We start from the raw sequence: 12,262 nt of genomic DNA on the forward strand, positions 1-12,262 counted from the left end.
GGGAATCACCGAGCAGGATCTGCTGAGGGGAACATCAGAGCTGGCTGCTGGAGGAGCTCTGCAGAGCCATCCCTGGGCAGCCCAAGAGTGTCAGTGCAAAGCTCTGCATGCTGTTCTGCACCTTCTACCTTGTCAGGAGAGTGGGAACTGTCCCTACACTGCTCCATCCCCACAAACAACACAACAGAGGAACCAGGCTCTGTCAGCTTTCACAGAATTGTCCTCTGACAATTCCCACCCAAGCCATGACTCAACACGATCCCCAGGCCAGTGCTTTCTGCAGCCTCCCCTCCATCCACAAACACCTTTGTGCCCTGACCACGCATCCCCCATGAGGAGCAGCAGGAAGCTGCCCACAACTCCTTCATGTCCCCTTTGGGACACAATCCTGGCAGTGCTGGACACTCACTGCTGACCTGGAAAGCCAGCAAGGCTGGAGGAGCTGGATGTGGAGGGGCAGATGGACAGAAGTCACCTTTAAGGGAATGGCACTGAGTCTGCCCTGGGTTTGCCCAGCTCAGGGGGGCTGGTGCCAGGCATTCAGAGCTGAGACAGGGACAAACAGCAGGCCCATGGCCAGTGTGAGCAGAAACAAGTGGTCCCCAAGGAGCTGCTGGGCTTGCAGAGGGCTTGTTTGCTCCATCAAGGTGGATGCTTGCAAAAACTTTCATTTTAACCAGTGTCATTTCCTCACTGGCAGGAGCAAAAAAAGGCAGCAACTGCAATAAACCCTCAGCCTTATTTTTCAAGTGTCTTTTTGAACAAGGGTTAATCAACAGTAAAATTAAGAGGCCCCTGGAGGGAACTACCAGCAGCCCACGCTGACTCACAGCCCCAAATTTACTGCAGCCAGAAGTTCATTTGCATTTCCTCCCGCATGCAGAGAGCAGCAGGAACAGAAGAGGTTTGTAGGGAAAAGGGGTGGAGAGCAGGGAGGACCGGCGGCAGCGGCGATGGTTTGGTTATAAAGAGCATGGGAGGAAAGAGAGGCAGCACTCAGCCCTCGGCCGGGGCTGGGCGCGCAGGGATGGGCGACAGCGGGGCTGAGTCACTGCATTCCTGCATCGGGCTCCTGGGCATTTCCGCAGGTAGGGACCGCTCCTGGCATCCTGGCACGGGACACGGGCTCGGGACGAGCTTTCCGGGACACCCTCCTTTTCCGAGGGGGCTCAGGACGCTGTTTATCCGCAGGCTTCTCTGCCTGGGGTGAGCTTTTCTATCCAGAGATCCCTGCGCCTGCTTTGGCGGCCAACAAAATATTTGTGTTGGCTTCCAAGGGCTGGCCTGAAGTTTTGTACTTGTTCCACACTGGGAGGGAAGCAAATCCAAACTTTTTTATAGTCACTGTAGTAAATCATCTCGGTTTGGATGCAGCTTCCTCCCCTTTCCTTTTCCAATCCTTCTCCCCACAGCTCTGTTTTCTGTGTTCACTCCCTTTCACTTGCTCCTCCTTTGTGTTCCATCTTCCTGGATTTTTTCAACTGGTTTTCCATCAGTACAAGGCAAGAGGGATCTGCTGCAGGGTGTGTTATCTGTCTGCTTTTTGTATAACTGGAATAATGGATTTTTACCTTTATCTGGCATCAGGGGATATGACTCTTTCATCCAGGATGGTTTGGGTTGGAAGGGACCTTAAAGATGATCCATTCCATCTTCTGCCATGGGCAGGGACACCTTCTCCTGCACCCAGCTGCTCCAAGCCCCAATATCCAACCTGTGGGATGGGGCACCACAACCTCTCTGGGCAACCTCAAGTGATTAATTCAAAACTTTTTCAAACCAAGCAGGCAGAAAGAAGTGAGACCTTGGGCACAAACCGAGCCACACTTCTCCAGCTCCTTAGGCTTTCCTATTTGTAGATCTTGCACTGTTATTTTCCCTCTGTTCCCTGCTCTGTCTGCCCTGATTCCCCCATGTTTTTGGGCCAGGTTTACAAGCTCAGTGTGTTTCCCCCCGTGTCCCACAGGCTCTCTCCTGCTGGCCGTGCATTTCTACAGCTCCGCGCGAGCGGCGCCGCTGATCCCCAGCACGGCTCTGGGGGTCCTGCTGCTCCTTGTGTCGGCTCTCCTGGCCTATGCAGGTAAGACCTGGGGCTGGCCAGCCCCAAACCTTCCTCCCACAGCTGTGCACATCCAGCTCTGCTCTGCCCACAGGATACAAACCATGGCAGCCCCGCTGGGCCACCCATCCCTTCTCCCAGAGGAGTGTGCTGTCCAGAGCAGCTGTGGCTGCCCTGGATCCCTGGAAGTGCCCAAGGCCAGGTTGGATGAGGCTTGGAGGACCTGGGATGGTGGAAGGTGTCCCTGCCCATGGGATGAGGTTTGAGGTCTCTCCCAACCAAAACCATTCCATGGCTCTGTGTCAGCACAGCAAATTTTCCCTCTATAGGCGAGAGAAGAAATCAATGTTTGTTTTAAACAAATGCTCTACCAGGATCTCAGAGTTTTAACACACTGAATACACGTTTATCTCCCAGGCTTTCTGAGAGTGCTTTCAGCAGGCATGGATTGAAATGTCCATGAGTAAGTGCCAAGAGACAGTGACTCTACTTATCTGAGAGAAGAAAATCACTGCCTAGGACAAAATCCACTCTTTCTAGAATGAATGTTGAATCATTTATTCTTTGTAACTCATAGCAACATGAAATCACAGAATCATCAAATTACAGAATTGTTCAGGTTGGAAAAGACCTTGAAGATTGTCAAATCCAACCAGCACCACCACCATGGTCACCACTAAGCCGTGTCCTCAGGTGCCACATCCATGTGTCTTTCAACACTTCCAGGGATGAGGACTCCACCATTGCCCTGGGCAGCTGTGCCAGGGCTGGACAACTTTTTCCATTAGAAATTTTCCCTGATCCTCAATCTAAACCTCCCCTGGCACAACTTGAGGCCATTTCCTCTTGTTCCCTGGGAGAAGTGCCTGACCCCTTGCTACAAACTCCTTCCAGGTAGTTGAAGAGTGGGGTAAGAGTGGGATAAGAGTGGCCTCCTTTTCTGCAGGACAATCCACCGTCAGGCAGGACCTGTGCTGACCCTTGCCCCTTAGTGATCCTGCTCCCCACCTTTCCTAACCCCTGCCTCCCACACCCTGCTGTCCGAAACCACAGCCCTGTCTCCGTTTGTTCCGCAGGGATCCGGAGGAGCCTCAGGAGCGCCTCGCTGCTGGTGGCGCTGTGCCTGACCCTGTCAGCCCTCTGGAGCGGTTATGGAGTGATCCTCATCCTGGCAGGGCAGGGAGCGCTGCCCGGCCCGGGCGATGCCCGCGATGCCCTGGTGCCAGGCCTGGCCACCTTCACCCTGGCCCTGCTGCTGCTGGCCCTGGTGGGCTTCCTCTGCGGGGAGCCCCTGCTGGGCCTGGTGGCCGCTGCCATGTCCCTGGCCAGTGCCCATGAGGTGGCCCTGCACTGCAGCTCCTCGCTCGGGCCCTCGGCCGTGGCCTGCGCTCACCTCAGTGTCTGCTTGCTCGGGGGCTACTTTGCCCTGGGGAGGATCCTGCGCCTCCTGACCAGAGGGAGCTTTGCCCTCCCTGGCACGGAGCTCACCGAGAAGAAGGCCCAGGAGCAGGGCCGGGGCAGCGCGGGCAGCACCAACCGCTTCACAGCCCCCGGGCTGCTGCTGAACATGCTGTCAGCCAGTGTCTTCTGCTGCAGGCTCCTGGGGGTCACCCACAGGCTCTTCCTGGGCCACGTGCCCTGGCTGTGGGCAGCTGGCACCTACCAGATTGGCATCTGTGTGCTGTCCTACCGTGCAATGGACGCTCTCATGGCCACGGCCTTTGGCTTCACTTCCATCCTCAAATTCGCTGCAGGCTACTGCCTCCTGTACCCCGCCTGGCAGCCACAGGAGCCGTCTCTCCCAACCCCATTCCTGGTGGTTTTCTCCATTCTTTTTGCTGTCTTGGCTCTTTTTATCTCCCTTCAGAGCCCTGTGGATGGCCTGTATTTGCTGGTTTTTGTCGCCTACTGCATTGCCTTGGCTTGCAGCCCCAGGGGTTTTTTTGCAGGTGGCCCCCAAGGCGTGGCCGTGGCCATTTTTGTGTCCTCGGCCTCGGTGGCTCTGATTCACCTGTACAATGTGAGGGCCAGGGCCAAGATCCCAACAGGGAAGGGGGCTGTGAAGGCCCTCCTTGCTCGCAGCAGCCTCCTGAAGCTCCGGGAGGGGCCAGACCTCCACGCTCCCTACCTGGGCTATTCCAAGTATGCCGATGCAGAGGTCCTTGCCTATGCCTGCAGTGTGCTGGCTTCTTTTGCTCTAACAGCCTCAGGAGACCCCCAGGCTCCTCTTGCCACCGTGGTCATTCCATGGGTGGTGGTAGCTGGTGGGATCCTGAAGCTCCTGGGTGGGTCAGTGGCCTTTGCCCGGGGTAAAACTTTGGAGAGCAGTGCCTTCATCCTCTACTCTGTCATGTGGATCATCTGGGGCCTGACAAGGTACAGTGGCCTCTGTGGCACTGCCAGAAGCTTCCACACAGCCGTGGGCATCATTTCCTTCCTGCTCTTCAACAGCTTCATTGTCTTCTGCTCGCTCTTCTTAAACATGGCCTGGTTCTTCTACTCCCTCACGTTCATGCTCATCGCCGTCAGCTTCCTGCTGGATGCCATCCATGCTCTTCCCACTGGATACGACATCGCTGCCACCCTCATCTTTGGGCTGGTCAGCTTTTACTGCTTCCTGGCAGCCCTGGCCAGCAGCACATTTGAGGGCTGCTGCTTGCCCATGGGGAGGCCCATGGTGCAGCTCAGTGGTGTCGGGGCAGGAACCACCAAGTGCCTTCACCTCCCTGCCAGGAAAGCTTCCTCAGTCAAGAGAATCGCAGGTAAGGGGAAAAGAGAGGGCAGGATGTGGGGATAGAGGGGAAATTCTGGGATGTTTTGTAGCAGAACACTCTTAAAAGAACATTATCCCAATCAGAGAATCCCAGAATGGTTTGAGTGGGAAAGGAGCTTAAAGCCTATCTTGTTGCATGAGCAGGGACACCTTCTACTAGACCAGGTTGCTCCAAGCCCCATCCAGCCTGGCCTTGATGTGGAAACCTGGATGATGTGGGGATGTTTTGGTGAAGTGGGCCAAGTTACAGGAGTCATGAGCTGAGTAGAGCATCATGTCTCCTGCTGTGTCTGCTGCATCATTTCCCTGTGTCCTCATCTGCTCTGAGACCCAGCAATGCTCCAGGCTGGGGCTGCTACCCAAAGCATTGCATAGAGAGAGCAGAGCCAATGCTTGGTCCTTGCTCTCTCCATTCTGGCCCAGAACTCCCCTGAATGCCAGATATCCCCTAGGGAAAATGCACTGCCAGAGCTGGGACAAGAGAGGAGAGGAGCACACTGTGTGACAGTTCTGCCGTGGGAATTGAACCCCTCCCCTGTCACTCAAGGCTCGTGCCCTGTTTCTGTGCCCACAGATATCCTGAGGAACGGTGGCACCTGTGGCATCCCCACGGACACCGTGTACGTGCTGGTGGCTGCCTGCAGCCGGCCTGACGCCGTGGAGAAAGCTCACCGGTGAGTCCTGGCACCTGGGCTGGCCTCAGGAACCTTCCAGAACCCAGAGCTGCTCTGAGTGCTGGCTGCAGCACCCAGTGAGAGCAAGGCAGCTCAGCCTCGGTGGGAACAGCTAGGGGGAAAGAAGATCCATGTGAGGAAAGGAGGGAGTAGAGCTGTGGTTGTGTTCTGGGACACTGAAGGCTGATGGAGCTGGGTAACTTGGACACCACAAGAAACCCAAACCACTTCTGGCAAATGGGGCAGGGGGTTATTGTTCTTACTTGGAGGTACGTGTTGCCACAACAAAACCCCTCTGGTGTAAACTGGAGCCCCTCATATTGGTGGGGTTTCCTCAGAATTTGGGCTGTTGGGACCTCTACCCATCAGCACACAAGAAGTCCAAGCCTTGATTTGGAAATAGACATTCCTGGTTGGGAGTAGCCATTAAAGTTCCTTCCCATACAGTCCATGGTTGAACAGTCCTACTTCTACTCCAGACTGGTGACGTGGGGCAGAGCCTGCACACCTTCTCTTAGCTCTAGACCTCTCCAGCAATTTCCTTTCCTTGAATTTAAATCCTCATCTCACTTCCAGCCTCACCTTTTCTTCCCTCCTTCCAGGTCCAAGCGCCAGGCTCAGGATCGCCCCATGTCCCTCTGGATTTCCAGCCTGAAGCAGCTGGAACCTGCCAAGCACTTGTTCACTCCCCTCCTCTGGGACTTCATGGAGGCTGCCTGGCCATCTCCCATTAGCTTGGTCATTCCCAGAGGTGAGGAAATGCTGTTAATTCCAAGCTCTCTGGTGAGCTTTGGGTTTGAAAATCCCAAAACTGTGAAGCCCTGCAACACCACATGTTCCATAGGGATATTCCCATTACAATCACCATGTTTGGGCTGATGTAAACCTCTAAGTGCTGAGTGACTCTGCTTGGTGCAGGTGAATGGGTGGATTTCCTGGGAATGAAGGACTCTGCCAAGTACGTTGGGACCCCTCAGAGTGTGGCCATCCGCATTCCCGACTGCTCTGTCACCACACACCTCATCGACCTGGTGAGTCCCAGCACCTCAGTCCCGTGACCTGAGCCCTTCTCTGGGAGGGGCTGGGGCCTGCAGGCAGCTGGGAGGGATCTTATGGCAGCAAAGAGGGGAAAAGGAGCAACCACCAGGTCAGGAAATCAGGAGAATGCCCTTAACAGACGCAGTTTAATTTCCAATATTGGAAATTTCCAATATTCCACTGTTGGAAGCAGAGACTTCTCTGAGGCCAGAATAACTTCAGAAGGTGCAGAAGGTGGCCACAGGAGCTGTGATACCCTGAGTGTTCTAGGTCTAGGCAAGTGCTATTGCTGGAAAGCAAGATGTCATTTCATGGCCATCATCACTAAACCCAAATTTGTCAGTGCGGGTCACTCAAACGCAGTTTGGTGGGACTGTGGTTGCCTGCAAAAAAGGTGCCTCACCTGGGTGAGCCACACTGAGCTCTCTTCAGAGTCACAGATGGAGTTCAGAGCTTGAGTCACCTTTTTTATCCCCAAAGTCCTGCTCAGAGCTTTGACCCCTGTTTTTCCATCACCAGGTTGGCCCCATTGTGGTCACATCAGCCAACCCAACGGGAGAGGCTGACACGACCCACCACAACCAAGTGTATGCCAAGCTGGGAGATAAGGTAACCAAGAGATGGGGATGGAAAAGTGCAACCACTTTGTTTCCAGAAGGCAAATCAATAGATGGTATCAGGAATCTGGGAAAGCCTCTAACTCAAAAAATCTCATGGATGGTCCTCATGCTGGTGTCAAAGAGAAATTAAATTTTAAAGCACAGGTGTTGGTGTGAAACCAAAACTCTTCTGCTTTACACAGTGTAGTTACGGCTTGGCAACGTGAGTGGGTTCATATTCCAACACGGGATGATGGGAGCAATAAAAAATTCATTCTTGCTTACAGGAAAGCAAATCCTGGTGCCTGGATGTGCCAGGGCTCCAGCTAGCATTGGGCTGTGGGAGCTCAGGGATTTCCATCTAAGGCTGGTCTAAAACTGGTGCCAAGCTCCAAAATATTGCTGGCTGTTAGAGCTTTCATGGCAGTGCCATGGTCATGGCCTTTCATTGTTTAGGTGGGAGATCAGGAAAGGCTCTGCCCCAGAGGGTGCTGGCACTGCCCAGGCTCCCCAGGGAATGGGCACAGCCCTGAGGCTGCCAGAGCTCCAGGAGCCTTTGGAAGGGTGGAATTGTTGGGGTTTGTCCTGTGCAGGGCCAGGAGTTGGATTGATGGTGCCTGTGGATCCTTCCAAGTCTGGATGATTCCATGATTCTAAGATTTCACTGCTGAATTCTGGGGGGTTTACATTTTGTGTCATCGTGGCAGCTTTAAACAAGATGTGGTGCACATCTACCACCTCTAACTCCTCAAAAATCAAAACTTCATACACATTCTCTTAGTGGATGGGACTTCTCCAGAGCTCCTCAGCTGCTGTAAACCTGCCTGTGCTGTGCTGTAATGCTGACCTGCACCCACAGAGCCCTCCCTGTCCTTGCTTTGAGGTTCATTCCCTCCAAATCTAGCACTGGTGTCACTGCAGCAGGGCAGGAAGGAGCAGCATTGCCTTTGATGAGAATTATTTACTGTTGGGAGGGAAAACTCTCCCTTTCCAAGGGAAATTTGATGAGGAAATCTGCTGGTTTTAGGTGGATGCAGTTCTTTGTGCTGGGCCTTCTCCAGAGAACATTGCCTCCACCGTGGTGGACTGCACCAAGATCGACAGTGGGAGCATTGGATTCTTCCGAGTCGGCATCATCCCCAAGTCTCAGGTGAAATTCAGCTGGGTTTCATTTCCGTTCCCTTTCTCCATTCAATGAGTTTCAGCCTGGGGCTTCCTAATTCAGTAAGGAGACCAAGAAGGCAGTGATAGCACAAGGAGTTGTCCCCGGCTGGTGTGAGGGACAAGAGCAGAGCTCCATGCTTCTGTCCTGATCCTGCTCTGGAGCACCTCTGTGGAGCTGGGGAATGGGCAAGGTGGGGCTGATTCATCCATGGCTCTGAGATCCAGGGTCACAGACTTCTATGGAGCAGGCTCTCCATGTTCACCCATCCCAGAGACCTCTGAGAACAGATATTATTTGTGTCATCCCAAAACCGAGCTAGACACTTGAAAGAGAAGATCTTGAGGAAGATGTCCTTGCCCAGGGGGGAGAAGATCTTGTGGAAGGTGTCCTTGCCCCCTTAAGAGTCACTTCCAACCTGTTATTTTATGTTCTTTGATTATTTCAACAGCTGGAGAAGAAATCAGTGCTCTCCCCTAATTCCTAACCTACTCCCTGCTGTGTCTACTCATTCCAGGTGCTGCAGATCCTGGAGCAGGTGCAGAAGAAACACCTGGTGGTCCCTAGCAGTGGCCCTTGCCCCAGGAAAGGCTGGGAGGAGCTCCAGAGTCGTGGCCACGCTGTGCCCAACGGGGTGGGCAGAGCTGCCGTGGTGGAGCCGGACCCTGATCCCGATCCCGAGCAGCACACCCGCTTCTGACCGCCACAGCTCCGTGCTCAGTGGGACACCAGCTGCTGGAAAATGCCATTTTGGCCAAACCGGGCAATGGGAGAGGCTCCCCAGCTGCAGGGGTGCCTCATCCATCTTCCTATGGACCCTGCTCGAATATCCCAGTGCGGTGCTGCCTGGCACAGCCCAGGCACCCAGCAGGAACACCTTCCCTTGGGGACACTGCCAGCTTTCCCTGGAGATCAGCCACGGCCAAAGCAAGCTTTCCTTTGGTGACAGCTGGCCCAGAGTGACAGAGCTTCATCCCTGGCACTGGGAGGGAATTCCATGGATTTGGGGCATGGAGTGAGGCCAAGCAGTGCAGAATTACCTGGTGGGGGAAAAACACTGCACGAAACTTGAATCACACAGAATCCTTTGGGTGGGAAAAGACCTCTCCAGTCCTTGAGTCCAGCCACCCTCCAGCACTGCCAGTGCCACCATTGACCCGTGTCCCCAAGTGCCACTCCACGTGGGGAAGGAGGAGGAGAGATGTGTCCAGGTGCTCTGCTGGTGGATCCAATGGGCTTGGCAGAGTCCGGGCTGGGAGCTGGGGGTGTCTCCTGCTGTGTCCTCTCCACAAGGGAGGTCATCGTGTTTGACCCCTCTTGGGAGGTCCTTCCTCTGTTGGGAGAACCCAACACTCCAAAGAAATGCCCTGACCTGAGGTGCCATTTCTGTATTTCACACTCCGTGTCAGGGTGGAATTCCCATCTGGATGACTCCAATATTATATCCTTAAAGGTGCTGCAGCTTTAGGGAAGAGCCTCCCTTCCCGTGTTCGGAATTTCAGGAGGGCAATCTCCATGTGTTTGAGGATGCCAGGAGCTGGTCTCTTGCCTGACAGCCCAACTCTTCCCATCTCATGGCACGTTTCCTCCAGAGTGCAAATTCCATAGGATCAGAGGAAGGAATTCCACTCCAGGCAGTCACTTGTCTTCTCCAGCTTCTCTGCAAGTTCCTGAAATGCAGGGAAGGAGTTGGAGATGGCTCACCCATGACCTTACTGGCATCACTGGGACAGGGTGGGATGACTCCTGGAGGGCAGCAGTGGGAGGATGTGGACTTTTTAGGAAGGACAGGCAGTGTGGAGTGGTGGCTGCTGAGCAGGAGGAGTTGGGAAGGAGTCTCAAACCTTCGTGAGGAGTTTTCCTTGGCAAACACTGCAGTTATGGCTTGTTTCATCTCCAAAAACTGCTGGTCTTATTCTTACCTGACTCAGGTGCAAGGTGCTGATCAAACCCCAGCTGAAACCAATCCATTGATCATTGATTTCACCTGAAGCTGTGCTGGAATTTGAGGATTAAAGTGGTGCAGTCAGAGGAGATCAACCTCGATGAACTCTGGCAAAATGGGGTCTCCTCAACTTGTCCTCACAGAGCTGGCTCTCTTCCTGCAGAGTAAATTCCAGAGAATTAAGTGTGTTCAATAATTTTGCTGATCTACTTCCTGTATCTCCTTGGAGTTTATTAAAACTGGTTTTTAGAAAGCAATAAAATATTTTCAATAAACAGATCTCACACAGGGCTGTGCAATCATGAAAGAACCTTGTGGGGCAATGGGTTCTAGATGTTGATGTTCCTGACCATGCAGGATCCAAGCAGGATGTCAGGAGGAAATCCAATTGTGACACTTCCAGGGTGGGGAGAAGGAGGGAGGGAGAAGATAACTCCTCCCAGCAGCTCCTGGTACCAGCTCAAAAATGCCAAGGCTGAATTTCACCCCTTGATCACTAAAAAAACCCAATAAACACCAAAATATGAGGGAATGTGATAAGGAGTGGAAATTTGAAGAGGTGCTGAAGCATCACAAAGCCTTTTGTTTAGGGAAAACTGCCCTGGCTTAAATATACTGGAGGTGCTGCTGTCCTGTGCTGCAAATAACGATTTTTTTAGTGTGGCACAAATTAAAAGTGGCTCAAGAAACTGTGTTCTTCACTTGATGCTTCGCCTGGATCCATTTTTCCTCTTTGCCTCCATATTTTTTTTGTTTTTATTCACAGAAAATGTTCGTTTCAGTCTCGGGACACTGTGGGAAGCATTTCTCACTTTGCTGAAGTGAGACAAGGAGAGGTTTCATTTCAGTCATGATCTTACCCCACCCACAGCTCCCCTGTGTACCAGCAAGCCAGAAAGGAACAGCTTAGGAAAAAGGGGATTTAAGTGGGATCTTTCACTTAAATCAAGGCAAAAAATATTTCTACTATTTCAACAGTTTCCCAGCATTTAAGGGGAAGCAAAACATTTTTGAAGAGAAGTGGAGAGATGAAGAAAGTTTCTGTTTTAAGTGTCAAATCCAGTCAGAAAGGGCTGAGATAAACATTTGAATATTGGGATATATGTGCTGAAAAATCACAGATCAGGTGTATTTTGGGCTATCAACAGGAGTATTTTCATCAGTACAACTGGAGGTTATGGTCAAAGAAGGTTGTCCAGGCTCCTCAAGGGAGAGCCTCACGGAGCCCTTCTGTCCTGCTCAAGGGGAAAGAGCTGCTCCCATGTTCTGGACAAGAGGGACAGGAGGGGGTGTGAGGTCCTCAGACCTCCACCACAGGAGGAGGGAAACCAGAAGAGGCTCCTCTGAAACCAATTTTGGTTGCATTGTCAATGTCTCGGAGATCTTTAGGCCTGAAAGGTCACCCTGGGAGACAAAACAACCTCATGAATGGGGCTCTTTGTGAACCAGCCAACTCTGCAATCCCACTGGGGCTGGAAACAGCCCGGGAAGAAGGGCTGTCCCACCTTCCTTCTGCCCTTTGTGGAGTCTAGACATCCGTGTCAATGGAAAAAAGCTTAAATAAGGATGTAAAAGAAGTGTATTTTCCAGTGGCAGGAAAAAGCCAGCTCACCCTTCGAGAATAGAGCGGTGCCGTGGGGACAGGAACTGACTCAGTGCCACGGCCAGGACGTGCCGTGGGGTGGGTGCGCCCTGCTCGGGGTGGGCAGAGCTCCTGCGAGGGGAAGGGCGGCCTCCCAACCACGGCTGGGGCCACACCAGCCCAGCAGAACCCTTGGGACACGGGCAGGAATGTCCCTTGGCCACTTACAACCTGCAGGAACTGGGAGCTCGGGGAGATGGGAACATCGGATGGTGCTGGAGATGACCTTGGAGATCTTCCCCAACCTTATCAATTCTATGGTTTTGTGACTCTTCTCTTATGTTCCCAAACATACATAGAATTAACCCCAGAACTAACCCCCCCAAAAAACCCAAACAAAAATACAAAACATGATGATAAATCATCAACC

The 12,262-nt window shown here is 53.0% G+C and overlaps 1 protein-coding gene across 1 annotated transcript; it reads left to right on the forward strand.

The window, feature by feature from the left end:
- Positions 1-917: 917 nt before the first annotated feature.
- Positions 918-10,547, forward strand: LOC102064147 (uncharacterized). Its single transcript, XM_074551588.1, has 9 exons — positions 918-1,088; positions 1,967-2,080; positions 3,136-4,821; positions 5,407-5,506; positions 6,109-6,257; positions 6,425-6,537; positions 7,064-7,153; positions 8,171-8,293; positions 8,823-10,547. The coding sequence occupies exons 1-9, from the start codon at positions 974-976 to the stop codon at positions 9,003-9,005; spliced, it is 2,673 nt and encodes an 890-aa protein (XP_074407689.1). The 5' UTR covers positions 918-973; the 3' UTR covers positions 9,006-10,547.
- Positions 10,548-12,262: the final 1,715 nt, after the last annotated feature.

This window comes from Zonotrichia albicollis, chromosome 14 (assembly GCF_047830755.1).
Source record: "Zonotrichia albicollis isolate bZonAlb1 chromosome 14, bZonAlb1.hap1, whole genome shotgun sequence".
Classification (NCBI taxonomy): Eukaryota; Metazoa; Chordata; class Aves; order Passeriformes; family Passerellidae; genus Zonotrichia; species Zonotrichia albicollis.